We start from the raw sequence: 25,532 nt of genomic DNA, 5'->3' as shown, positions 1-25,532 counted from the left end.
GGTGCGGTGTTCCCTATGTGAAGAGCAAGACAGCAAACCCCTGGGAATTCAGTGTCTGATTGAGGAACTCAGCATCATAAAAGGAGGGGCCCACTGAGATCCGAACCCTGACCTTACTGCCGGTCTCTCCTCCCCTCCCCTAAAATCATCATCCCTCTGTGGCCTGGGATCCAGAGACAACACTAGGCCTTGGGTAGGTGATGCATAGGCTGACATTTAATGGAGCTGTTGGCCTCTTGACTATGAATTCCAATCTGAGATTGTGGATCTGTGGAAAGGTCTGCCCCTGTTCAATTAAGTGCCTGAGCGCCACTTCATATGGTGGGTTTTCCCAAAATAGGTCATACAAGGATATCGCCTGCTGTCAACTCAGCAGCTAGACTTGTTGCCTCTATCCACCTAAGGAAACATGTTTTCATGTAAAGGGCTGTGGAATTTTTTTCAAACTTCCTTCCATAAATGGAAATTGATGCTAGATCAACTGTTAGTTTTAAAATTGAGATTATCAGCTGAAATAATCAGAGGTTATAGGACAATACTAAGTATTTAAAGTTAGGTTGCAGATCAGCCATTACCTCGGAGTGGTAAAACAGGCTCGATGGGCCAAATGGCCTGTGCCTAATCCTATGTTAACATACTATAGCTGCTGAAAAGATGTATCCAATGCCAGGTTATGTTTGATCAGTTACAATTTGTATGACAATAATAGCATTAGGTAATAACATTGATGCATACATCAATTATAATCTTAATCTAAATTAGTATAGTATAAGCAAAACCTACTCCCTAATCCCACTGAGATATTGTAGCTCAGACCTGTGGGCAGCAAGGAAACAGAAGAAATGCCATTACTGTGAGAAACAAAAAGAGAGAGAGAAAGGAAAATCACATAACACATTGAATAATTGATTTAATATGTTTGTTACGTAGTTTCCACTTTTTTTTTACTGAGTTCACTCACATTACAATAAGATTATTCACAGTGTACTAACAGGTATACAAATGGCTTAATTTGAGCACTCAAAAATGCTCTTTACACACTTTCAAAGCAAATGATACAAGACCTACAATTAACACAGTGGCCTTGATATTAAACCCAAACTCCGATGACAGACAGGAGAAGGTGACGGGGTAAATAATGAAATAATAGGAATATACCTATTAGCTTTTCTAGATCAGTAGACTATAAGAACAACTGAGAGTCTTGTTGTGGAGAGGTAGAATACTTTGTTATCATTTTTGAATCAGATTTGCACACCGTACTGGCAATCTGATTAAGAATATATACCGAGCCACACAGGTTTCTCAGGACTAGCAATGCTCCTTGGACCTCAATGGCCTTTCAGTCTCCCCCTTGTTGCTCAAGACTTCTGTCTTTCCCCACTGCTGAGATTGCTGGATTCCATTTGCACCCACAGCCTCGATAGCTTCATTCTCATTCTGGCACAATTATCCAAACTCCCATAGCTCACGGTCCAGCCCTGACTACCAAACCTCTCCCCTCATGCCCCCTGCACTGACTGATGGGAAATATTCCCAAGGGTTTTTGGCTCCGATCACAAGGCCCAGATGCTTCTTCCTTCAGACTGCTGGCCACATTGACAATACAGCCAGCTGGAGGGCAGGAAATGGAAAAATTAAAAGCATAATGAAGTCCTACCTTTACGCCTGACTAGATACCCCTGTGTGTGGTCTTGTTGACTACAATTGTTCCCAGGTTGCCTGTTCTCTTCCTGCCTCCCCATAACTGTTACACCCAATATTTTTGAATGTTCCAAATGTATTTGGAAAATACATCACATATAGGGAACTTAGAAGGTTTTCCATGATAAATGTATAAGTAGTCTTTTGTCATTTATAGCGTAGAATTTCTGCCAAGGGCTCAGCATATTTGGAAACAGACTACAGTATAACGATATCTCGGTTATGTCAGTTAATTCAACTTCTACAAATGGAAGTGATGATCAAGGTAACTCTGATCTGATATTCCTGTCAGGACATTACCACAGTGCTAATTACTCAAGCAAGTGCGTGGTGGCTAAACGCTGTTGCAATTTTTCTAATGTGTAGTTGAATAATGCAAACTGCTTCAAGCTGATTTAAGTTCATCAAGGCCATATTGGGGTGACTTTGCAAAACATGCAAATAGAACATAAAAGACTGCAGTAAAACATTCTCCATCCACATTTAAGTTATTCCCTTAGGCAATTATCTGGATAAAAGCAGAGAACAGAGAACAAAAGCAACAAGAGTCGTCCACAGCAGCACTCATATGGCAATGCTTGAAAGGTTCCCGAGAAAGCGCATTACTCAGGTATGTATGACCCAGCTTACAATGATTAGCATCTAGAAAGAAATCCTCACAGTCAGCATTGGCTCTTCCTCCTCCCATAGGAGGTCTACGTTCCACAGCAACTCTACTAGCAGCAGAGAAAATGCCTGGCAAATGACTGGAGTAGCAATGAAAAATCTAGCAAAAACCCTTAATCATTGAGAGACAGAAGAGAACGACTGCAGACTGGTAATATCGCAACAAGTGGTAGGCTTTGTCCAAAAGTACATTCAGCCATAACCAAATCAGCCAGATCACGTTCTGCCTCCTGTCCACCTGCAAAATGTGTTAAAACATTGTTCCCTTCCTCCAACAAAGGTTCATTTTAAATAAACGTCCCCTTCAAAGAGGATGTTCAAGGTCTTCCATTCGCAATTGGAAGCAACTTAGCATAAGCCCCACCTGCGTCAAGGGGCATGTTCGCTTTAACCCTGCCTTTTGTCAAAAAGTTGCTCCTTGGACCTCTCTTGTATCCCATTCCCCACAACCCCATATCCTCTGCAATGACCTGCAGTTTACCGGGTCCTCCCATTTTCATGACCTTGTATTCTGACTTTGAAACAGCACGGTGGCTCAGTGGTTAGCACTGCTGCCTCACAGCACCAGGGACCTGGATTCGATTTCACCCTCGGGCGACTGTCTGTGTGGAGTTTGCACATTCTCCCCGTGTCTGCGTGGGTTTCCTCCGGGTGCTCCGGTTTCCTCCCACAGTCCAAAGATGTGCAGGTTCGGTGGATTGGCCATGCTAAATTGCCCGTAGTGTTCAGGCATGGGTAGATTAGGGGAATAGGTCTGGGTGGGATGATCTTTGTGTCGGTGTGGACTTGTTGGGCCGAAGGGCCTGTTTCCATACTGTAGGAATTCTATGAAACCGTCTTCCTCTGATGAACAATGGTTCAACCGTAGACATCTCACAATGTTCCTATGATTTCAATAATACCCCAAATATTCTTCACATTTACCACCCCATTCCAGCCCCTTTTCCTCTTTCACCAGTTCTCTCCAATTTTCCACCTTTCGTAATCCATCTTCAACACACTCTTGCACTGCCATTCCCATTTTCATCGGTCTCTTGTTCACATCCTCTTTCCTTCATCTACTGGACCAGTGATAACACAGCAGACAGTCTAGCTTGATCTCCTATTCAAAGTAAGCAAAGAAGTACTGCTCCCATGCACAAGAAGAACTGTGATTAACCTGCAGAGAAGCAACTGTTCCTTTTCCAGCTTCGAGAAATTATTTTGGCTGTTTTCCCTGCCCAACATAAGAAATTAGATATGAAACCAGTTTTGGTTACTGTCTGTAAAACATGACCCTGAGCTCCCTGTTGCCTGCCACTTCAACACACCACAATGATTCCACGCCAATATTTCTGTCTCAGGCCTGCTGCAGAGCTCCATTGTGTCTCAGTGCAAGCTTGATGAACAGCATCTCATCTTTCTCCTGGGAACCCTGCAGTCTTTAGGGCTCAACATCGATTCAGTAACTTTAAAGCCTGATTATATCCTTCTATGTTTTTAACCCAACCCCCACAAGCTGGTTCTATCATGACACAGGTTGCTTTCAGCACAGTCTACCCATTCTCTCCCATGCTCAGCTGTTATTGTTACTAATTCAACTTCTCTTCTGTCCTAGCCTGCTGTCAATAATCTCCTGTCTACCTACCCCTTTCGTATCTTGTTTCCAGGGAGCAGAGTCAGAGGGAGGAGCACAGAGCAGTGAGTATAGAAATTAACTAACTAATCTCGGGGATTCGCGTCCTTGTTTCCAGGGAGTGAAATCAGAGGGAGGAGCACGGAGCAGTGAGTGCAGAGTAACTGAAGCCAAACTGAAAAAATAATGTCACAGGAGGGCTGTGACCTGATTGGCTGGTATGAAATCTGTCCAAAACTTGAAAACAAAAACAGTGCAAAACCAATTAATAAATAATTAACTAACTAGGGATTAACTAACTAATACATTAATTAAGTAGAAATGGCTGGGCAGGTGATGTGCTGTAGCTGTATGATGTGGGAGCTGGCTGATTCAATTGCGAGCTGCAGTGACCACATCTGCAGCAAGTGTTGGTTGCTGGAGGAATCTTGGCTCAGAATTGATGAGCTGGAGTCTGAGCTTTGGACAGTGTGGCACATCCGGGAGCGGGAGAGCTACCCAGACGCTCTGTTTCAGGAGGCGGTCACACCTGGTAGATTAAGTACCTCAAATTCGGTCAGTGGCCAGGGACAGTAGGGGGTGACTGCAAGTGAGGCAGACAGAGGGATCCTGCAGTCAGGAACAGAGGAGCCTCAGCTCTTGACCTTGTCCAACAGGCAAAAGGTATTTGCTCCCTGTATGGATGAGGAACAGGGTGTAGGAAGGATGAGCCAGCTGACCATTGCACCATGGTACAGGAGGCCATTCAAGAGGGGTGAGCAAAAAGACAGCTGGTAGTTGTGGGGGATTCTATAATTAGGGGAATAGATAGTATCCTTTGTAAGCAGGATCAAGAATCCTGCATGGTATGTTGCCTGCCCGGTGCCAGGGTGCAAGACATCTCTGACCAGTTTGAAAGGATATTGGATAGGGAGGGGCTGGATTCCATGGTTGTGGTCAATGTCGGGACAAATAACATAGGCAAGACGAGGAAAGAGGACCTGTTTAGGGATTATCAGGAGCTAGGAACTAAATTAAGGAACAGGTCCTCAAAGATTATAATCTCTGGATTACTGCCCAAGCCACACGCTAATTGGCATAGGGACATGAGAATAAGGGAAGTAAACACCTGGCTAAAAGAGCGGTGCGGGAAAGAGGGGTTCCTTTTCATGGGGCACTGGCATCGTACTGGAACAGGAGGGATCTGTACCGCTGGGACAGTCTCCACCTGAATCGAACTGGGATGAATGTTCTAGTGAAAAGGATAAATAGGCTGGTCAACAGGACTTTAAACTAGTAATAGTAAAAGGTTAATATCTGTGGGAGTGGAGTCAACTTCATGGAAAAATATGAAAAACAATGAAAAGAAAGGAGAACTCAGGAGAGATTATTAAAGTCTCCAGAACACAAAATAAGACAGAGTGTTTAGAAAGGGTTAGGAATGTAACTTCAAGCACATTGAATAAAGGGATGAAAAAGAGAAGGTGAGAAGGTGTTGTATCTGAATGCATGCTGTGTATGAAATAAGGTAAATGAGCTTGAGGCGCAGATTGAAATTGGCAGGTATGATGTGGTGGGCATCACGGCGATGTGGCTGCAAGGGGGTCAGAACTGGGAGCTAACTATCCAAGGATGTACATCCTATCAAAAAGACAGGCAGGTGGGCAGAGAGGGTGGGGCTGCCTTATTAGTAAGAAACGGAATTAAATAGACAGCAAGAAACAGCATTGGGTCAAAGACAAGGTTACAGTAATCATGGGGGATTTCAATATGCAGGTTGACTGGGAAAATCAGGGTGGTAGTGGATCAGAAGGTAAGGAATTTGTGGAATGTCTACAAGATGGCTTTTTGGAGCAGCTTGTTGGTGGAGCCCACTAGGGAATAGGCAATTCTGGATTTAGTGATGTGTAATGAGGCAGACTTGATAAGGGAACTTAAGGTGAAGGAACCCTTAGGAGGCAGTGACCATAATATGATTGAATTTAATCTGCAATTTGAGAGGGAGAAGATAGAATCAGAGGTAACAGTATTACAGCTGAATAAAGGCAACTACAGAAGCATGAGGGAAGAGCTGGGCAGAATTGACTCGGAGAGGAGCCTAGCAGGAAAGACAGTGAAACAGCAATGGCAGGAGTTTGTAGGAGTAATTCAGGAGACACAGCAAAACTTCATCCCTAGGAAAAGGAAGCATACTAAAGGGAGGATGAGGCAATAATGGCTGACAAAGGAAGTCAGGGACAGCTTAAAAGCAAAAGAGAAAGCATATAATGTGGCAAAGGGCAGTGGGAAGCCAGAGGATTGGGAAGCCTACAAAGACCAACAGAGGACAACTAAGAAAGAAATAAGGAGGGAGAAGATTAAATACGAGGGTAAGCTAGCCAGTAACAGAGAAGATTGCACGAGTCTTTTTACATGCATAAAGGGTAAAAGAGAGGCAAAAGTGGACATTGGGCTGCTGGAAATAATGCTGGAGAGATAGTAGTAATGGGGAACAAAGAAATGGCGGAGGAACTGAACAAGTACTTTGTGTCAGTCTTCACAGTGGAAGACATGAATAACATCCCAAAAATTCAAGACAGTAAGCGGGGCAAGGGTAAGTATGGTGGCCATCACCAAGGAAACGGTGCTAGAAAAACTGAAAGGTCTGAAGGTGGATAAATCACCTGAAACAGATGAACTACATCCCAGAATTCTGAAGGTGATAGCTGAAGAGATAGTGAAGGCGTTAAGTGGTGAACTTTCAGGAATCACTGGAATCAGGGAAGGTCCCAGAGGATTGGAAAATCGCTAATGTAACCCCACTGTTTAAGAAGGGAGTGAGGCAAAAGACAGGAGATTTCAGACCAATTAGCCTGACTTCAGTCGTTGGTAAAATTTTGGAGTCCATTGTGAAGGATGAGATTTCTGAATATTTAGAGGTGCATGGTTAAATAGGGCAAAGTCAGCATGGTTTCGTCAAGGAGAGGTCATGCCTGACAAATCTGTTAGAATTCTTTGAGGAGGTAATGAGCAGGTTAGACAAGAAGAGCCAACGATGTCACCTATTTGGACTTCCAGAAGGCCTTTGACAAGGTGCTGCACAGGAGGCTGCTCAGTAAGATTAGGGCCCATGGTGTTGGAGGCAAGGTGCTAGCATGGATAGAAGATTGGCTGCCTGACAGAAAGCAGAGAGCGGGGATAAAAGGGTCTTTTTCAGCATGGCAACCAGCGACTAGGGGTGTTCCACAAGGGTCAGTGTTGGGACCACAACTTTTCAATTTATACATTAATGAGCTAGATGAAGGAACTGAGGGCATTCTGGCTAAGTTTGCAGATGATACAAAAATAGGTGGAGGGACAGGTAGTATTGAGGAGGCAGGGAGGCTGCAGAAGCATTTGGACAGGTTAGGAGAGTGGGCAAAGAAGTGGAGGCTGGAATACAATGTGAGGAAGTGTGAGGTCATGCACTTTGGTAGGAAGAATAGAAGCATTGACTATTTTCTAAATGGGGAGAAAATTCAGAAGTCTGAAGTGCAAAGGGACTTGGAAGTCCTAGTCCAGGATTCTCTTAAGGTTAAGTTGCAGGTTTCACTAGTTAGGAAGGCAATTGCAATGTTGGCATTTATTTCGAAAGGACAAGAATATAAAATCAACGATATACTTCGGAGGCTTTATAAGGCTGTGGTCAGACCACATTTAGGACATCATGAGCAATTTTGGGCCCCATATCTCTGGAAGGATGTACTGGCCCTGGAATGGGTGCTGAGGAGGTTCACAAGAATGATCCCAGGAATACAATGCTTATCATATGAGGAACATTTGAGGACTCCGGGTCTATACTCGATGTAGTTTAGAAGGATGAGGGTGGATCTAATTGAAACTTACAAAATACTGAACGGCCTGGAGCGAGTGGATGTTGGGAAGATGTTACCATTAGCAGGAGAGACTAGGACCCGAGAGTATAGCCTTAGAGTAAATGGAAAGACCCTTTAGAGCAGAGATGAGGAGAAACCTCTTCAGCCAGGAAGTGGTGAATCTATGGAACTCACTGCCACAGAAGGCTGTGGAGGGCAGGTCATTGAGTATATCTAAGACAGAGATAGATAGGTTCTTGGTTGCTAAGGTCATCAAAGGTTATGAGGAGAAGGCGGAAGAATGGGGTTGAGAAACTTATCAGCCATGATTGAATGACAGAGCAGACTCGATGGGCCGAAAAGCCTAGTTTCTGCTCCTATGTCTTATGATCATAGCTCTCTGTCTCTGGGCTCCACCTCCACTTAGTCGCTCACCTCCCCCTCCACCCTCTTCTTTAGCATAAATACCAACCTTATCCCAGCTGCAATCAGTCCTGAAGAAGGATCACTGGACTCTAAGTGTTAACTCTGCTTTCCCCTGAGTTCTCCAGCAATTTCTATTTCAGTTTATGAAACCACTTTTCTTTCATTCACCTCAGCTTGGAAAATGAGAATTTACGGTTCCTGTACAGAAAGAAATCAGTGTCTGTTCTGGCCCTTATCTGCACTTCTGTCCCACCAGAAAATCATACCTGTTCCCTCCCCCATATCAAACATAAATTTTCATCTTCAATCATCTCTGCCAGCACAGAAGAGAATTGCTCTGCATGACTCCCACAGTGAAAATGCCTCTGATCGAGCACAACCATCATCCACCACCCCCAATCCCATAGCTCCCCACTTCACCGCATACCCTCCACTACTGTGAAAAAAACCTACCATTTCAACCTGTGTGCAACCATTAATTGTTAACTATGTAAACATAATGCTGAAGCTTTCCATAAGTGGAGTGGAATTTAAGTGAAGAGATCAATTTGCAGAAGGTAAGTGGCACAACGCAAGTGGCTGTATTTTATGTATAAGCATTGATGAATTATTGCAACATTGGAAGAGACCAGAGTTTGTTTATTTTGCTCGGCTGGAGAATGGTTTGACACACAGGAAATTCACAAAAAAACGACATAACAATATTTACTCAAATATTGTGGTGGGAAAATAGTTGTTGGCAGTAAGGTAGACACAAGTTGCAAGTTGAGACCATGTGGATGTCCGAGTGCAGCTAACTCCCTGGGAATTACCCTGGAGGCTGGAACATCTGACGGACAATTACCTGGATCTGGAACCATCTGAAAAAGTCCTAAACTCTGAGTCCAGAGGGATCCAATATACTTAAGTTAATAGTTCCTGAGGAAAGGTTAGAGGGATTAAACGTAATGTAACCCCCAGATAACTGGTAAGCTGACATACTGAACTCACATTGCCACCTTATCCCTGAACCCCTGCCCTAATTCCCACAGATACCCAACCCTAAGAAACACTCCACACCCCATCCCAGCTCTACCATCCCCTAACCCCACAGTCCCTCACTTGGACCTCACCACCTCCTGACCCTACAATCTCCCAGACCCCTCATGGACACAAGACACGTCCAGCTCCTCTCCTGATCTCTACACAGCTTCCACTCCCAATCCCTTTGAACCACTACTTACCCAGGCTTTCCTGACCCATACTGACCCGAACTGACTTGTCGCTCTAACCTATATCCCACCCCTGCCCATCATCCTATCACTACCCCACACTCTGCAGAACCCCGTCTACAAGTCATCCTACTCCCTCTTGCATCTGACACCCTCTACCTCCTACCAACTTGCCAGCCAAATCTTCCACCCTAGTAACAGAACCCCTCACCTACCTGCCACTGCATTACCCCCACCCAGCTGCCATCCTAACCCTTCATGCCTCGAGCATGCCACCCATGAACTACTTGCCACCCAATCACCCATCCCACCTCAACCCTCACCCATCTGACACCATAGCCCCCATTACCCCTTCCTTTACGCTCTCTCCCATTTATCTTCCTTCAGCATCTGTGAAGGTATGTTTTGGATCTTCAAACCTTTGGAATATAGCACCTTGTGTTGATAAAAGGGATGTAGTGTGAACACTGACCCACTTCACTGCATGGAGTCCTGGCCTAGACCAGATTGTTTCAGCTGGGAAGCTGCACAATTTGAAGGCTCAGACAGGGAACTGCTGCAAAGATAAGTAAGTGTTTCTTTGTCTAATAGGGGGCTGAAAATTGGGCGTCCTACTGTAGTCGTAAGATCTGGGGCATTATTTTTCTCACAGTAAAGTAGCAAATTATAGAATTCTTTCTGTATGTTAATATCCTTGAATATCCAGACACAGGATATTCCAGAGCAGCACTGAGAGCAGTCCACATCAGCAGACCATCAATGGCAATTCTACCACAACAACAGGGAGACACAACTCTTGACTTCGTTACAGCCTTGACTCAAACACAAGTTTAATTCAAGAGGTGAGGTGAGAGTGGCTGCTTTTGACATCAAGGCTGCCTTCAAACAAATGTAGTAATAAGAAGCCCTAGCGAAACTGGAGTAATTGGGAATCGAATCTCTCCATTGAGTGAAGTCATACCTAGCAAAAAAGATGGTTGTGGTGTTTGAAAGTCAATCTTCCTAGCCCTGAACATCTCTGTAGGAGTTCCCCAAGGTAATGTCCTAAGCTCAACCATCTTCAACTGTATCAGCAATGACCTTCCTTGCATCATAAGGTCAGAGGCAAGGTTGTTCGCTGATGATTGCAAATGTTCAGTAACATTCAAGACTTCTCAGATGCTAAAGCAATCTGTGTCCATATGCAGCAAGACCTGGACAACACTCAGACATGGACTGGTAAGTGCAAAGTGATATTTGTGCAATGAACATCTCCAACAGGAGAAAATCTACCCATATTTCCCTGATTTCCAATAGCATTACCATCCCCCACTACCAACATTCTAGTGGTTACCGTTCATCAGAAACTGAGCTGGACCAGCAATACAAATACTGTGCTAAAGGAGCAGGTCAGAGGCTGGGAATCCTGCAAAATATGATTCAGCTCATGACTTCAAGAAGCCTGTCCACCATCCAAAAAACACTACTCAGGCACATCATGCAATGACTTCCATATGTGTGGATGGGTTTAGAACTCTCAAGAAGCTTGGGTCCATCCAGGATAAAGCAGCCCACTTGACTAGTACACCATCTGCCACCTTGAACATTCACTTCCTTCACCATTGATGCACAGAGGCAGCAGTGTCTACCACTTACATGACACACTGCAGCAACTCATCACTACTCCTTCAACAGCACTTTCTAAACCCATAAGCTCCACCATCTAAAGGTACGAGGGCAACAGATGGATGGGAATCACCTGCAAATTGTCCTCCAAGTCACACACCATCCTGCCTTGGAAATAAATTGCTGTTATTTCATTGCTGCCGGATCAAAACCCTGGAATTCCCTTCCTATACCACATGGATTGCTTAAGCTCATGAAGTCAGCTCACCAACACTTCTGAATGATGATCAACAAATGTTGTCTTGGCCAGTATACTAATCATAAAAAGCTAAAAATTATGGCCATCAGAACAGATCCAACTGATAGTTACCCTGTTTAAAATTGCCCACATTTCTGTCAGCGATTTTTCCAACCAAAATTCAGAGTCTGGATCATCCCAAATAAGTCCATCAGAAGAAACTGGGAGAAATCCACTCAATGTAGGGTTAGCATTGCAGGTCAAGATGCACCCCTTTCTCTAGACACTTGCTGCCATATTTCAGGAGTTAAAGGTCCCAAAGCTACTTTGATAGCGATTGACAAAGGGTGAGTGTTTAAGCTAAATGAGGATATAGGGTGGCAGATGGTTAGGCGGTGGCTGGTGGGTAAGATGGGAGAAAGCCAAGTAGATATCGGTGGGTGGGACACCAGGTGGGTGAAGGGGTGTAGGGTACCAGCTGAGTAAGGTGGCTAGGGTGATACTTAAGTGGATGAGTGCTTAGTATAGGTCAGGGGGTCAGGTTGGAAGGGTGTCCCAGCAATGTCAGATTGGAGGGATGTAATAAGTAGCTCTTGGTTCTGGATGGGGCCCAGATAGATCAGGGAGTGAGGGTGGGGAGGACTATTGGATCGCATCTGTAAAAGAATACAAGGGTCTGGGAGTGGGGGGAGGTTCAGTTTAATAGTTATCCAGAATGTATTCTTTTAATCTTCTAACATTTCCTGGGTAACTAAGCTTAAGTGAGTCAGAACATCATTGAAATCTCCAACATAAATGGGGCTTTTTCAAAGGCTTCCAGATGCAGGAGAGTTGCGAATTGGCATGTTCAACTGCCTGGGCAATTACCACACAGTCAACTGCATTGGGAATTCCACATCATCCTGATGTGCATCTCCAGTCTAGGATGCTCCAACAGCTTTCTAGTCATTGGAATATCAGGACTAATATTGCAACTAACTTGAAAAGCCAGGCATTCCAGCATGGGATCGCAGTTTAGAAAAATCTAGCTAACTCTTTTTAACTTCTTTCTCTTTTATTTTAAGAACAGTAATTTGCTGTCATTTTAAAAACTAAACTAGTTCATTTCTACCCTATAACAGTAAAATGCATGATTCCATATAAATGTTTTAAGTAAATTATTTGAGTGTTACGTGGCATAATTTGAGACCAAATTTCAAAAATGTACTCAGGTGTGCTATGAGACAAAGCATGGGACACTTATAATGCGATGGGTCACTGCTTTTTGCAAAGACCTTTGTATTTTTGGAGTGAGTGCTGGGAGATGAAAGTGTGGAACCAAGCATGTCAAATACAAACACAGAACACCACATTCAGAACCACTAGCACAAGAAAGTACTGCCAAAATGTCCAGAAATATTATTAACAGTCATGAACAGTCATAAACACATGGACAGCAATTTCTATTGCTAATTGGAATAACATAATGAATTGTACTGATACAATATTTAGTAAAATCTCATTTCAATCTCATTCATTTATACACTTGACGAGAATCTGGAATAATTTTATATATCATGGCATTGTTAAAAAAAAAACTTCTGTTTCGAAGTGTTTGAAAACGTAACCTAGAAATAACAACAAACATGGAAAAGACTGCAAAGAACTTTTAGAAAATGAAAATAAGATTCAAAGGGTCCAAATTCACCTGGAAGGCTCCACAAACCAGAAACTTCCAAAGTTCTCAGTTTCTTTTCCAGTTCAGCTACACGATTTCCCAGAATTCTGCAGAGATGAGAATAAATTCAAAGAGCATCTGTTGAAAAATGCTACTTTCAATATATTCATGAAATGATTTAAACATTCACTTTGCCACAACAAAGAATATAGAATCAACCAATAAACACACTGGTATTATCATTTCATGTATTGATCAAAGAATATTAGTCCCATGTGTCATGAGTAACAATAGAGCCAACAGTTTTCATCCTGATGTATACCATAAAAACAAACTTCAAAAGTCTAGCATGGCCAACTCCTAACTTAAGTGGGTTCACTCACAACAGTGCCTGTCATCTAGAATATATTAAAAATGATATCTCTGTGCATTTACCTACAATGCTTTCTGTGTGATTTCCTATGACTCCTGTTATGAAGCAAACTGCCTAAATCACCAGACAGTGCTGTTAATTATAACCAGAGTTGGAGACAGGACTGTGTAAAACATTTGAAGAGGGTCAGGTCTGCTCCTGAGTGTGTTCCTGTCTGAGCAATCTTGTGAGAGGTGGGGCGGCATGGTGGCACAGTGGTTAGCACTGCTGCCTCACAGTGCCAGGTACCCGGGTTCGATTCCAGCTTCGGGTGACTGTCTGTGTGGAGTTTGCACATTCTCCACATGTCTGTGTGGGTGTGCTCCGGTTTCCTCCCACAGTCCAAAGATGTGCAGGTTAGGTGGATTGGCCATGGGAAATTGCCTGTAGTGTTCAGGGATGTGTAGATTAGGTGGGTTCTAGGGGGATGGGTCTGGGTGGGATGCTCTGAGGTTCAGTGTGGACTTTGTGGACACTGCAGGGATTCTATGATCTATGCAACAGGGTCTATCCATGCAGCAGTGCTGGATGGCCAATTAGATCGCTTTAGGGATTAATTAATGGCAAAATGCCTTCACCACCCTCCAAGGCTGAAACCTAGGAGGTACCTGCAAGCAGCATCCCAGTGTCAGACTGGGAAACCACTGAACCTATCTCTCAATCTCCGATCAGGGAGCTTCAGGAATAAGAGGGCCACAGCTGCAGTCACAAGCAGCTCTGAGCGTGATTCCAGGCACAATTATTGCCTGACAGTTTTGACCGTTACTTATTTTATTTATTTCCAGTATTGCCTCTATCATGAGGCTCCTTTGTTACCCCATAACATTTTGTTCTGCTTGGCAATTCCAAGAGAAATGCCAGGAACATCACCAACCACTCTATATGGCCTTCCTCAATCTGACCAAGGATTTTGTCTCAGTCAATTGGGAAGTGCTATGGAAGACCCCGTCAAAGCCCAGCAGTCAATAGTGAAATTCATCAACATCCTCAGTTTCCTCCATGACAAGATGTTGCCAGCAGTCCTCACTGACAGTAATATGACAGAATTCTATGAGATCAAGCAGGGATATGTCATCACCCCAACCCTTTTCTCCACCTTCATTACCATCATTCTTCATCTTGTCAAGATGAAGCTTCCCAGTGGTATAGACATTGTCTATTGGATGGACAGAAAACTTTCCAACCTCAACCGGTTGACATTCAAGAAGAAAAAGACACTGTCCTAGCTTGTGGAACTTCAGTATGCGGATGGTCTCTTGGAACAGAATCTTCACGTCTTATTGCCCTTGCAGAAGCATACCAATGAATGGATCTGAGCCTCAACCTTGTTTCCTTTTCTTCAGCTGCTTCTGGTGGCATTTGATGAAAATTGTGGAGTGGATGAGCCTGTGGCCTGTCCAGCAGTTGCCTGCACTTGTCATCATTTTGGTAATGAGGATATCCCTTTGGTATCAAGATCGAATGAAGACAGAGTTAATCATGTGCCAATGGTTGATCATGGATGCCTCCAAGAAGTCTTAAACTTGTCTTTTTTGGTGAACATTGTGGTGATGATGACCAGCTGGTGTTCAGCACACTGGTGAGCAGAAACATCCCATTGGTGTTGCAATTCCTGACTTCTTCCTTTCCGATGGTTTCTTTCCAGATTTTAGCATCTTTTCCAACCCTGGTGTTGAAGTCTCAAAGCAGGATAATTTTACCTTCCTTAAAATGTTAGTGAGTGTAGTGTCCACGGTGGAATAGAAGCCTTCTATGATTTGATTTGATTTATTATTTTCACATGTACCTGGATTTGCATGCAGTACAGACAGGTCATACCATTCAAAGATCATAGGGTATTTGAACAGAGCGATGAATACAAAGTTATGGCTGCAAAGAAAGTGCACAACAAGCAAGATCAACATTACATTTGAAATTTGAGAGGTTCATTCAGAAGTCTCATAACAGTGAGGAAGAAGCTGTTCTTGAACATAATGGTACACGTGTTTAAGCTCTTGTATCTTCCACCTGATGGAAGAAGTTGGAAGAGATTATAACCAGAGCCAGAGAGGTTTTTGATGATGTTGGCTGCCTCTCCAAGGCAGAGAGAAATGTAGATGGAGTCAATGGGTGGAAGGTTGGCTTGCATGATGGACTGGGCTGTTTTCACAACTCACTGTAGTTTCTTACAGTCCTAGGCAGAGCAGTTGTTGTACCAAGCCACGATGCATCCAGATAGAATGCTTTCTATGGTGCATCTGTAAAAGTGTGAGTCCTCATGGACATGCCAAATTTCCTCCTGAAGAAGAAGACACGTTGTTGTGCCTTCTTGACCGTTACATCAATATGTGTGGTCAGGGACAAATTGTTGGTTATTATCACTCCTAGGAACTTGGTGTTCTTGACCATCTCCACCTCAGCTCCAATGATTTACATAGCAGCATGCCCTCCTCCTTGCTTCCTGCAGTCGATGGTCAGCCCTTCAGTTTTGCTGATATTGAGGGTGAGATTGTTATTTTTACACAATGCCACCAAGCACTCTTTCCTGTGTTCAGTCTCAATTTTGTTTGATACCCAGCCTACAACAGTGGTGTCGTCAGCGAACTTGTAGATGGAGTTCAGTTAGAATTTGGCCACACAGTCGTGAGTATATAGGAGCTACAGTAGGGGGCTGAGTACTCATCCTTATGGGGCACGTCCGTGAGTCAGGAAGCTGCAGTTGCAGAAGGCGAAGAGACCTAGGTATCGGTGTTTGGCGATTAAGTTCATTGGGATTACAGTGTTGAAGGTGGAGTCAATAAGTAGAAGCCGGGCTTTCGTATTCCTATTATCCAGATGTTCCAGGGATGAGTGTAGGGCTAGGAAAATGGCGTCTGGTGTGAAACTGTTGCGCCAGTAGGCAAATTGCAAGGAATCAAGGCAAACTGGGAGGTTAGAGTTGATGTGACTCTATGGACTCATCTGTGGCATTGACAGTTGAAATATAGACATTCATCGCTGGTGGTTCACGGCAAGTTTTAGATAAAGACTCATGAGGCGATCGTTGATGCCAATAGGGAGCTCGGAGAGTCGGTTGACAAGTTCGTTCTTGATAGCAAATCCAATTCCGTGTGCTTTGGGTTGATCCTCGTGTTTTTCTCTCCAGAAAGAGGGATAAACACCACCTTCTTCCCTAAGCTGCCCTTCACCTGTTCTTCGAGTCTCCTGCAAATAGATTCACCATTGTGCTCACGCAAAAATGCACATGCATATGTAATGACCTGAGAACAGCGTGATGGCCTGTATAATGGTAACCCCCCCGCAACCCTCTGGACATGACTCCCATTTCAATGCCTGACAATGGACACAGCAGTAGATTCCACCCAATGGCACAATGCTAAATAGTGTGCATAAACAAAAGGACTTAGGAGCGCAGATCTTTGAAAGTGGCAGGACTCATTGAGAGGGTTAATTAGAAAAGCTTTTGGGTTCTTGAGCTTCATAAGACGAGGCATTGGTTAGGTAACAACTAGATTACTGCACCTAGTTTGCATCATCATGCGATAGGAAAGATATGAAGTTCCTTGCATGGGTGCAGAGGAATTTTATTAGAATGGTTCAGGGTTGGGGGGATTTAACAAGGTCCAGTTAGAGAAGCTGGGTTGTTCTCTTTGGAACAAAGGCAATTGAGTGGTGGGGATTTGATTGACAAAGTTTCTGGCAAGTGAGATAAGGGAGTCGAGGAAAAACTGGTCCCATAAGCTGGTGGTCAAGTCTAAGCAACAGAAATTTAAAATTTTGGGCAAGAGATGTATAGAAATGTGAAGAAGAATTTTCTTTTCAGATAATGATCTGGAACTCGCTGTGCGCAGGGTTTTGGATGCAAAGACTGTCAATGGTTTCAAAATGAAACTCAACAGGTAGTTGAGGAAATAAGTTTGTAAGGCTATCAGGATACAGAAGGAGAACTGGACCAACTGGAATGCTACATGGACATCTTCCACAGACACACTGGCCTCCTTCTACACGACATTGACTAATTTATTGGGTATGTATATGGACATGTTAACCCAGCTAAGATCCAAAATGGAAGCAGCAGGGAATTCACCTTTATGTTATTGTTTAAATTTAAAGAGATGTCAAGATAATCTCCATCACTGTCATGTGTTGCAGACTGTTCTTTTGATCTTCAAAGAAATAAAGAATATAAAGGAAGTGGATGTCTGTGTTTTTAGGTCATGTTGACATCTAGAGAATATTTAGATTGAAAGACTCCGATATGTGTAATTCATTACCTCAGCAGTACAGTGAAAGTTGCTGTTTTACGTCAAGAGACTGAAAGTCCAATTCACTCTTTTGAAAGGCAATTCAAGTGTACATATGTCAAAAGTTTGCAGCTTATACTGACTCATCTGTCTAATATTTCTGCAGCATTTTTTTTGAAATGCAAATAAATTTAATTATATATTTTGGCTTGTAGAGATCTGGAAGATATGATAATTTCCATATACATTTGAGATTCGGGCTGGCAATTACTTATGGGTGACAGTATCCTTGAAAGCAAAGATGTAGACTTTAAAGAATATCAATACAAAGTCTGAAAATACACTTTCAGAAGTCTGGATTAGAATACGTTTCAAGAACTATTTGCATTGATATTGATATTAAAAACAAAATGAAGGTGGGGAAATACAGAAGAGTCAAGTTCAGATGAGGCTTGCAGACATCTCCTCCAAATTCCCATTTTCAGGATATTTGTTTGGTTGGAAGATAAGGACAGGGCTGTGCTTCTCAGTGAGAAGCCCTTATTCAGTTAGAAAAAATAGCTTTGCAACTCACTGATCAATTTAGTGGCAATGAAGCACTAAATCTTTGATCAAAACAATAACAAAATAATTCAATCTCCTTGTTTCCAGGAATAATATAGAATAGGAATAATGGTCTTATCTCTTCCATTGGGAAATCAAAACATTTAAAAGGACAGTATGAGTGGCTCTCTGTTATCAGCCAGATATAATACATGCCTGTTAGTCTGCCGTTGATGCTGAAGAACCATATTCTTGTCATGAATCGTCTCAAGTAAAGCAGTTGCCAATGATTTCAGATCTGAAATGGACTGTGGAGTGGCTGGCAGACTACAACCATGATCTTCCGACAGTAATTCCTGGACTGTAGCCAAGACACATAAAACAACATCAATTACTATTAATTGCCTAGTCAACAAAAGCAGACATTTTGAAATTCAAATTCCTCTCAGAAAATTTAGTAAAATCAATAAATACATATATAAATTTAATTTTCAGTCTTTAGCTTTTATTATTATTATTGCTGAAAATATTCGTTAACTTTCCACTTGCTTTGTAACCAACAAATATCTTTAGAATTGTTGAGTAAATTCATAGGTCCTGTACTCAAAAAGAGCTTGGGCTGGACACAGAACTACAAAAATCCTAAGTTTTCTGATTTGCATTCTCTCGGAATACAGCTCCCCACTAAAAGTATGAGTTTACAGTCTGATAAGTTAACTGCATCACATTAAAAATATACTCTAGTACTGCTGCAGCACTACAGACTTAATTGACGATAACCATCCTGCTACGTCAAACATCACAATGAGCTTTGGGTAACTGCAACAAATTTCCCTTTAGTATTAATTATCATCAGACCAGTTCTAACTCATCAAAATGTTACATGAGTCAGTCACACATTTAGGAATATTTTTTATTAAAAAAATTTTCCAATAACATCTTTAATATGCTGCACACTACATCAACTTTAATTTCCATCAAACAGCTCATATTTTTTAATGCAACTTCATCAGCCTGGGTTGACTGAAAAACATGCACATTTTAATAATTGGTCTCCGTTCAGATTGTTCCCAAATTATGCAAAAGAAAATTGGCAGCTTTTCAGCCATCTTCAATTAATTAAACTGCATCATTTTCTTCCTCTTCTCCTGAAGATAAGGATTCTTGCTGGTATTCCAAGCAAGTATTTATTCTCACTAACAGTCACGAACAGCAATCAGGAAACATGGGACAAAAGTGGGGGTGAGGGAAAAGTGAGGAGATTTACTACTGAATCTGACTTCACCAAATATCTGTGTTTACATGGTACTCAGCAGGGTTGTCAGATGGCAATGAGAAGAAGGAGGAACATTAACTAACATTATCTCTTAATCTGCAGAGATTGAGGCAATTATGAGTGGTCACTGATGTTGAACAGGGACACAAAAATCATTGTTCTGACCTAGAAGTTGAGACATTACCACTGCACCACAAGATCCCTTAAAAAGGAAATTATAGGCCTATTAATCGAACATCAATTGTGTAGAAGTAACTGGAATCAGTACTCAAGAGCAGAATCGCTGAGCGCAAGAGAAATTTGAACAAATTAAGAGATAGCCAACATGAATTAAGTAGGTCATGTCTAATTGATAATTTTTTTTGAGGCAGTAACTAAAATAGTAGACACAGCCATGTCCATACATCAAAAAGCAAAATACTATGGAGTCCTGGGAAATGGAAATAAAAACAGAAAATAATAGAAATTCACAATAGGCATGACAGCATCTGTGGAGACAGAAACAGTTAATGCTCTAGGTCATACATACTCATATTGGAACAAGGTGACTTGTGGAGCAGAATTTTTTTGGGATAACAGAAATGAGAACAGAGATGGAACAGCCTGGAAAATTATGCTGCAAAAAGACGTGACTGTTTCCAGCACAGATGTGAAGCAATTTTTGAAAGGGAGTAAGGAAGCAGGAAGTGATAAGGTGTGTTAGTAATTTCGAATGCAAACAAGCTGCATGTCAGCTTATTGAGGTGCAGCTTTCAAGGTTTGAGAGGAGACTTGAGAAACACAAAGAATTCCCAGTAAACTTGAGGTTGGGTCATCCTAGAATGAATTTGGGCCAGAAATGAAGAAGGGTCCCAACCCGAAACGTCAACTTTCCTATTCCTCTGACGTTGACTGGCCTGCTGTGTTCCTCCAGCTCCACACTGTGTTGTCTCTGACTCCAGCATTGACAGTTCTTACTATCCCTCCCAACAGCTTCCTTTTTTACCTTGTTCTCATCATCAACTTCCACGTCACCCACACCCTCATGCACTGCCACCTTCGCCTGTAAAGTGCTGCATTTATCAATGATCAGTGCACATGTTTTGACTGTTCTCGAGGGCTATGGACCCTCAGGCTGCCAGTTCTCTGTATATGTTTGTGACTGCAGTTCTGCAGGCCTGAACTCTGGGTGTCGCATGACATTCACCTTAACAGTCTCCAGAATGTCATTGAGGTGTCCTCCTCACCAGACACACACTTTGTTCTGCTATCTCCAAACAGATTTCCTGGCCTATCCCATTAGCCTCTTCAGTAACTCTCCAGTTAAAAAAACAGTGCACAGTGATACTGCTACATCCAAAAGAACCTCAAAGGAAGCATCAGAAATTCAGGGGTTGCCCTTGAATGGGGACCTGAATGTCTGCTCTGACATCTCCCCTCTACTCATTTCCCCTAAAGCAGCAACCAGAACAAAGGGTGCCAATTCATATCTATAATGTAGAATCCCAACAGTGTGAAAGCAGGCCATTTGGCCCATTGGGTCCACACCGATCCTCCGAACAACATCCTACCCAGACCCAATCCCCTACCTTATCCCTGTAACCCTGCCCTGTAACCCATGGCTAACCCACCCAACCTACATATCTCCCTGGACACTACAGGCAAATTAGCATGGCCAATCAACCTAACCTGCACAACTTTGGACTGTGGGAAGAAACCACAGCATCCGGAGGAAACCCACGCAGACACAGGGAGAATATGCAAACTTCACACACAGTCGCCCGAGGCTGGAATTGAAATTGGGACCCTGGCTCTGTGAGGCAACAGTGCCACAAAAGGATCTATGCTTGAGCCTCAGCTATTCAATGTAAAAGGTAGGTAAAAACACCATAGTTCTATGTGATTCATTTTGGAAGGACAAAATTGAAAGCAGAATACAAGATTAACGGAAAGATTCTTGGCAATGTGGAGGACCAGAGGGATCTTGGGGTTCATGTTCACAGTTCCCTGAAAGCTGCCACCCAGGTGGATAGTGTTGTTAAGAAGGCGTATGGTGTGTTAGCTTTCATTAATAGAGGGATTGAGTTCAAGAGCCGTGAAGTTATGCTCCAGCTATACAGAACCCTGGTTCGGCCACATCTGGAGTATTGTGTCCAGTTCTGGTCACCTCATTACAGGAAAGATGTGGAAGTGTTGGAAAAGGTGCAGAGGACATTTACCAGGGTGTTGCCTGGAATGGAGGGAAGGTCTTACGAGGAAAGGTTGAGAGAGCTAGGGCTTTTCTCTTTAGAACGACGAAGGATGAGAGGTGACTTGATGGAGGTGTACAAAATGATCAGAGGTATAGATAGAGTAGACAGCCAGAGACTTTTTCCTAGGGTGGAGGTAGCTTTAACGAGGGGACATAGTTTTAAAGTGAAAGGAGGTAGATATCGGGGAGACGTCAGAGGCAGGTTCTTTACTCAGAGAGTGGTCGGGGCGTGGAATGCATTGCCGGAGAGGGTAGTGGAGTCGGCCTCATTAGGGGCATTTAAGCGGCTATTAGACAGGCATATGGATGATAGTATAAGGCAGCGGTGTAGGTTAGATAGACCTTAGGTTTCGGGTAAAAGTTCGGCACAACATCGTGGGCCGAAGGGCCTGTACTGTGCTGTACTGTTTTATGTTCTATGTTCTATGAGGCCATAGGGCTGCTCTCATTACAGAGAGACAACTGGTGGTGTTTTATCTTAACTGGAAGGAATATTCTAGTTGAGGCCAAATGAATGCTCTATACAACATTAAAATAACTTCTTTACTTTTATATTTTATACTCACATTAAATGCCTTGGATGCCTTATGCTGCTTCATTAAATGATTTATGCACATATTCACTCAGGTACCTTTGCTCCTGTACTCCATTTAGAATTAGACCTTTTATGCTATTAGTCCCTCGGTATTATTTCTACCAAAACAACTCACTTCACCTTTCTCTGCATTAAATTTCATATGCCAACTGTCCACCAATCTAGCAAACTATGCCCTTTGAAGATCTACACTGGTCTCCTTTCAGTGCTTCCAAATTTTATATCAAATGCAAATTTTGAAATTGCACCTTGTATATCAAATTCAGGGTCATTAATATATTTCTTAATATATATTCATATTAATATGATATGATAAGTCATGCATAAAAGCAAAAAATTACAATGTGACATTATCAGATTAAGCAAATGGACAAGATGTTTACATGCTATAAACAGGTGTTTCAAAAGTTTCTGACATAACAAAAGATGAAAAAGAGCCAAAAAAAGACAGCTATTACAAAGTTGATACAGTTCCGTTACTGGGTCTAAAACCTGAGAAATGCATGACAGTTTTCATCTAAAATTTTCTTCAACTATCCTTTTTCCTTGAAGGATATGACTGAGGCTAACGTTCAATTAGACTGATGTCAATGATGCTTCATATATGGTTATGCTTTATAAAAGTCAGTTTTCATAGCAAGAAGTGGGAAAATATTCAACTGCGTGCCACCAGAGCTGATACTCAAATTATGTCAACTCCCATAATACGTAACATTGTTTTTTAAAGCCATCATGTGCTCAAAGAATTGAATTGTACAGTACTTTGAATAAAGCATCAATCAGATAACATAGGTGGCAGTTCATGAATGAAACAAATGAATTATCAGGTGACTTAAATGAAGTAACTTTAAATTAAGAGAAGTTGATTGTATGAACTTCAAGCAGGGATCTCTGGATAACAATCAAGACAGTCTTTCATGTTTCAATGTTTAATCCTGAAAACTTGGTGTGATTTTTCACATAGTTATCATTTATTTTGATAATCACAATATGAATTCAATAACATTAAACATAGGCAGGGTATGTTATTAATGATATGGTATATGATCATTCCATTGAATGGCTGTAACCTGGAGAATTCCTTTTGAACCCAATCTTAGTTTAATTTTCTGCACAGACATTAAATACTGCCACAGATCAATCAAAATCAAGATATTCTTTATTGGTGTCTCTTAAAGATAACTTCTAGCTATTATCTGCCTTCATAAAACAACAAGACATCTAATTTAAATACAATTACGATCGCTGTAATATAATTCTCTCAAACCACAAAGGACAGAAACTCAGTTATTAGACAGATGAGACTTTGCCAATCAACAATCTCTAAGCCAATTAAAACTCGATTCCAACTGCTCCAATTACTGAGATATATAAACTTGCGACTAAATTCAAAGGCATTACTGTCATTGGTTTGAAGGATGTTGCAGCAGAGTGGTAGTTTCCCTATCTCTGACTATTAAAGATGAGAGAGATAGTGGGTTGGAGCTCATGGGCCGAAGGGGTGGGAGCAGGATGTTCAGATGCAACTCCCTCCTGTTGCCAGGTCCCTTTCCTGTCTATGCAGGAAACCTCCCCCACCCGCAGATGCAGGCTCACCGTTTCAAGCTGAGAGGCTTCAGCCAAACCTGATAGGCTTTGCTGGTCAGATTTTCAAGGTCAGAAGAAATCTGTGAGTTATCGCAAAACTGCAGAGGACTCAGGGATATTGGATGTTCACTGACTTCTTAATGAGGCCCATTAATATCTTGCTGCTTCCAGTGGGTATCCTGCGAAGCTAATTGGAGGCAATTAGTATCATTGAAGTCATGTTCAGATCCACCTGACATACTGCAGGAGTATTTAGTTAAAGTAGTTTGTCACGGACATATGTTCTACTCCTCCAAATACAACTTCTCTATATTCAAAGTCACTCTGTCCTCCAATTCTGTAAAGTGGAACTGTTTTGTAACTCCATGTGTACCTCCAAGTAAGATTTGCTCCTTCACTAACGCTTCTGGTAGATAAACTGTATGACGAGCCAGTATTAGCAACTGATTTGCTCCAATATATCTTAGTAATTTTATTGGTTTACCTGTTCAGTTTGAAGCACAAGGAAATATCTTCCCTTTGTGATAAAATATTCAGAATCTCCAGTGATAGTTCTCAATCGTTGAGAAAGAATTTTCTTGACTGTACTGAGATATACTACCTTTCTAAGTAGTTAAGGAGACATGTTATCTTTATAACTGCAGCCTCAGTTTTAGTTCCTACCTCCTTTCACACTGTGTCATTTTCCAGGAATTCCTTAAGCATTCCTACTCCTGCAAATTGGTCTTCTAGTAATTTCCAGCAATCAATTTTGGTGTAACCAGTCTTATTACAATGGAAGTATATTATTTTATTTACATTCTAGCCTTTCTCTTTTATCATTTTGGTGTCCTTCCATGGTTTACTAAAACTAATACTTCTTTTCATCTGCAAATTTTTTGTTCTTCCAGTTTCCTTGAGAATTCCTATGTCACCATCTTCCTACATGTGTGAGATAGCAAAGATATCTGCTGAAACTGCTGCTTCACAGATTCTTGATACATGATACTCATTATAATGTGTTTTAAGATTACTGGAATACTATTTCTGAATTCTTCCACAGTCCTACTTCTTCAAATATTTTCTTTAACTCGTGATCGAAAACACTGATCCCACAGCATTTTCTTTTCTCTCGCAAATTCTGCAAATATCAGATTAGATTTCTACCCTGTTGTCCTAAATTTGAACTGATAAGCTTCAGGGATAAGTTTATATGTATTGGGTATTGTTTTGTTTTAAAACAGTTTCACAGTTTGCAGATTGTTCCTCTGGTAGCTGGCATACACAGTCATTACTGCACCTGTCAACACACACTGTACATTAAAGTCAAGGCATGTTTAGCCACCTCATCTGCCCAGCTACCTTTTCAAATGAAAAGAAATATCTGTCCACTCCATTGTCAGTAAATTTAGACATTAAGCATAGATTTCCGGTCAAATAAAACCTCTAACTGGAATCAGAATCGTCCTCTGATCTATTCTTTCTTCTTTCACTCTGAGCTTTTCTCTCGCCAAGTCAGATTGCTTGATTCCCTTATCTCTTCGGAGTTCAAGACTGTTAAATTCTATCTCTCTGGCTTTTTTTTTCCCTCTCTCTTTCAATTTTTCTTTGTTTTTGTCTCTCCTCACACCCCAATTTATGTTTTCTTATTTTCAATTATCTTTTCTTTATCCTCCATTTCCATTTTGTTTCACTCTCTTTTCGTTCCAATTCAAGCCTCTTCATTTCTTTTCCTCTCTCTCAGTCAATTCAG

At 42.0% G+C, this 25,532-nt stretch overlaps 1 protein-coding gene across 1 annotated transcript in view; it reads right to left on the bottom strand.

Moving 5' to 3' along the window:
* The window catches only part of LOC109925625 (coiled-coil domain-containing protein 149), a 135,275-nt gene that overhangs the window by 25,129 nt on the left and 84,614 nt on the right, over nt 1–25,532 (bottom strand). Inside the window, exons 9-10 of the mRNA XM_048604901.1 lie at nt 18,329–18,473; nt 12,965–13,041 (exon numbers count right to left, since the gene is read on the bottom strand). Coding sequence (XP_048460858.1) covers nt 12,965–13,041; nt 18,329–18,473 — 222 coding nt within the window. The remainder of the gene's footprint in view (nt 1–12,964; nt 13,042–18,328; nt 18,474–25,532) is intronic.

The sequence above is a fragment of the Rhincodon typus genome, chromosome 1 (genome assembly GCF_021869965.1).
Source record: "Rhincodon typus isolate 14 chromosome 1, sRhiTyp1.1, whole genome shotgun sequence".
Classification (NCBI taxonomy): Eukaryota; Metazoa; Chordata; class Chondrichthyes; order Orectolobiformes; family Rhincodontidae; genus Rhincodon; species Rhincodon typus.
The sequence above is the reverse complement of the archived record's forward strand: the minus strand, read 5'-3'. Positions and strand labels throughout refer to the sequence as shown.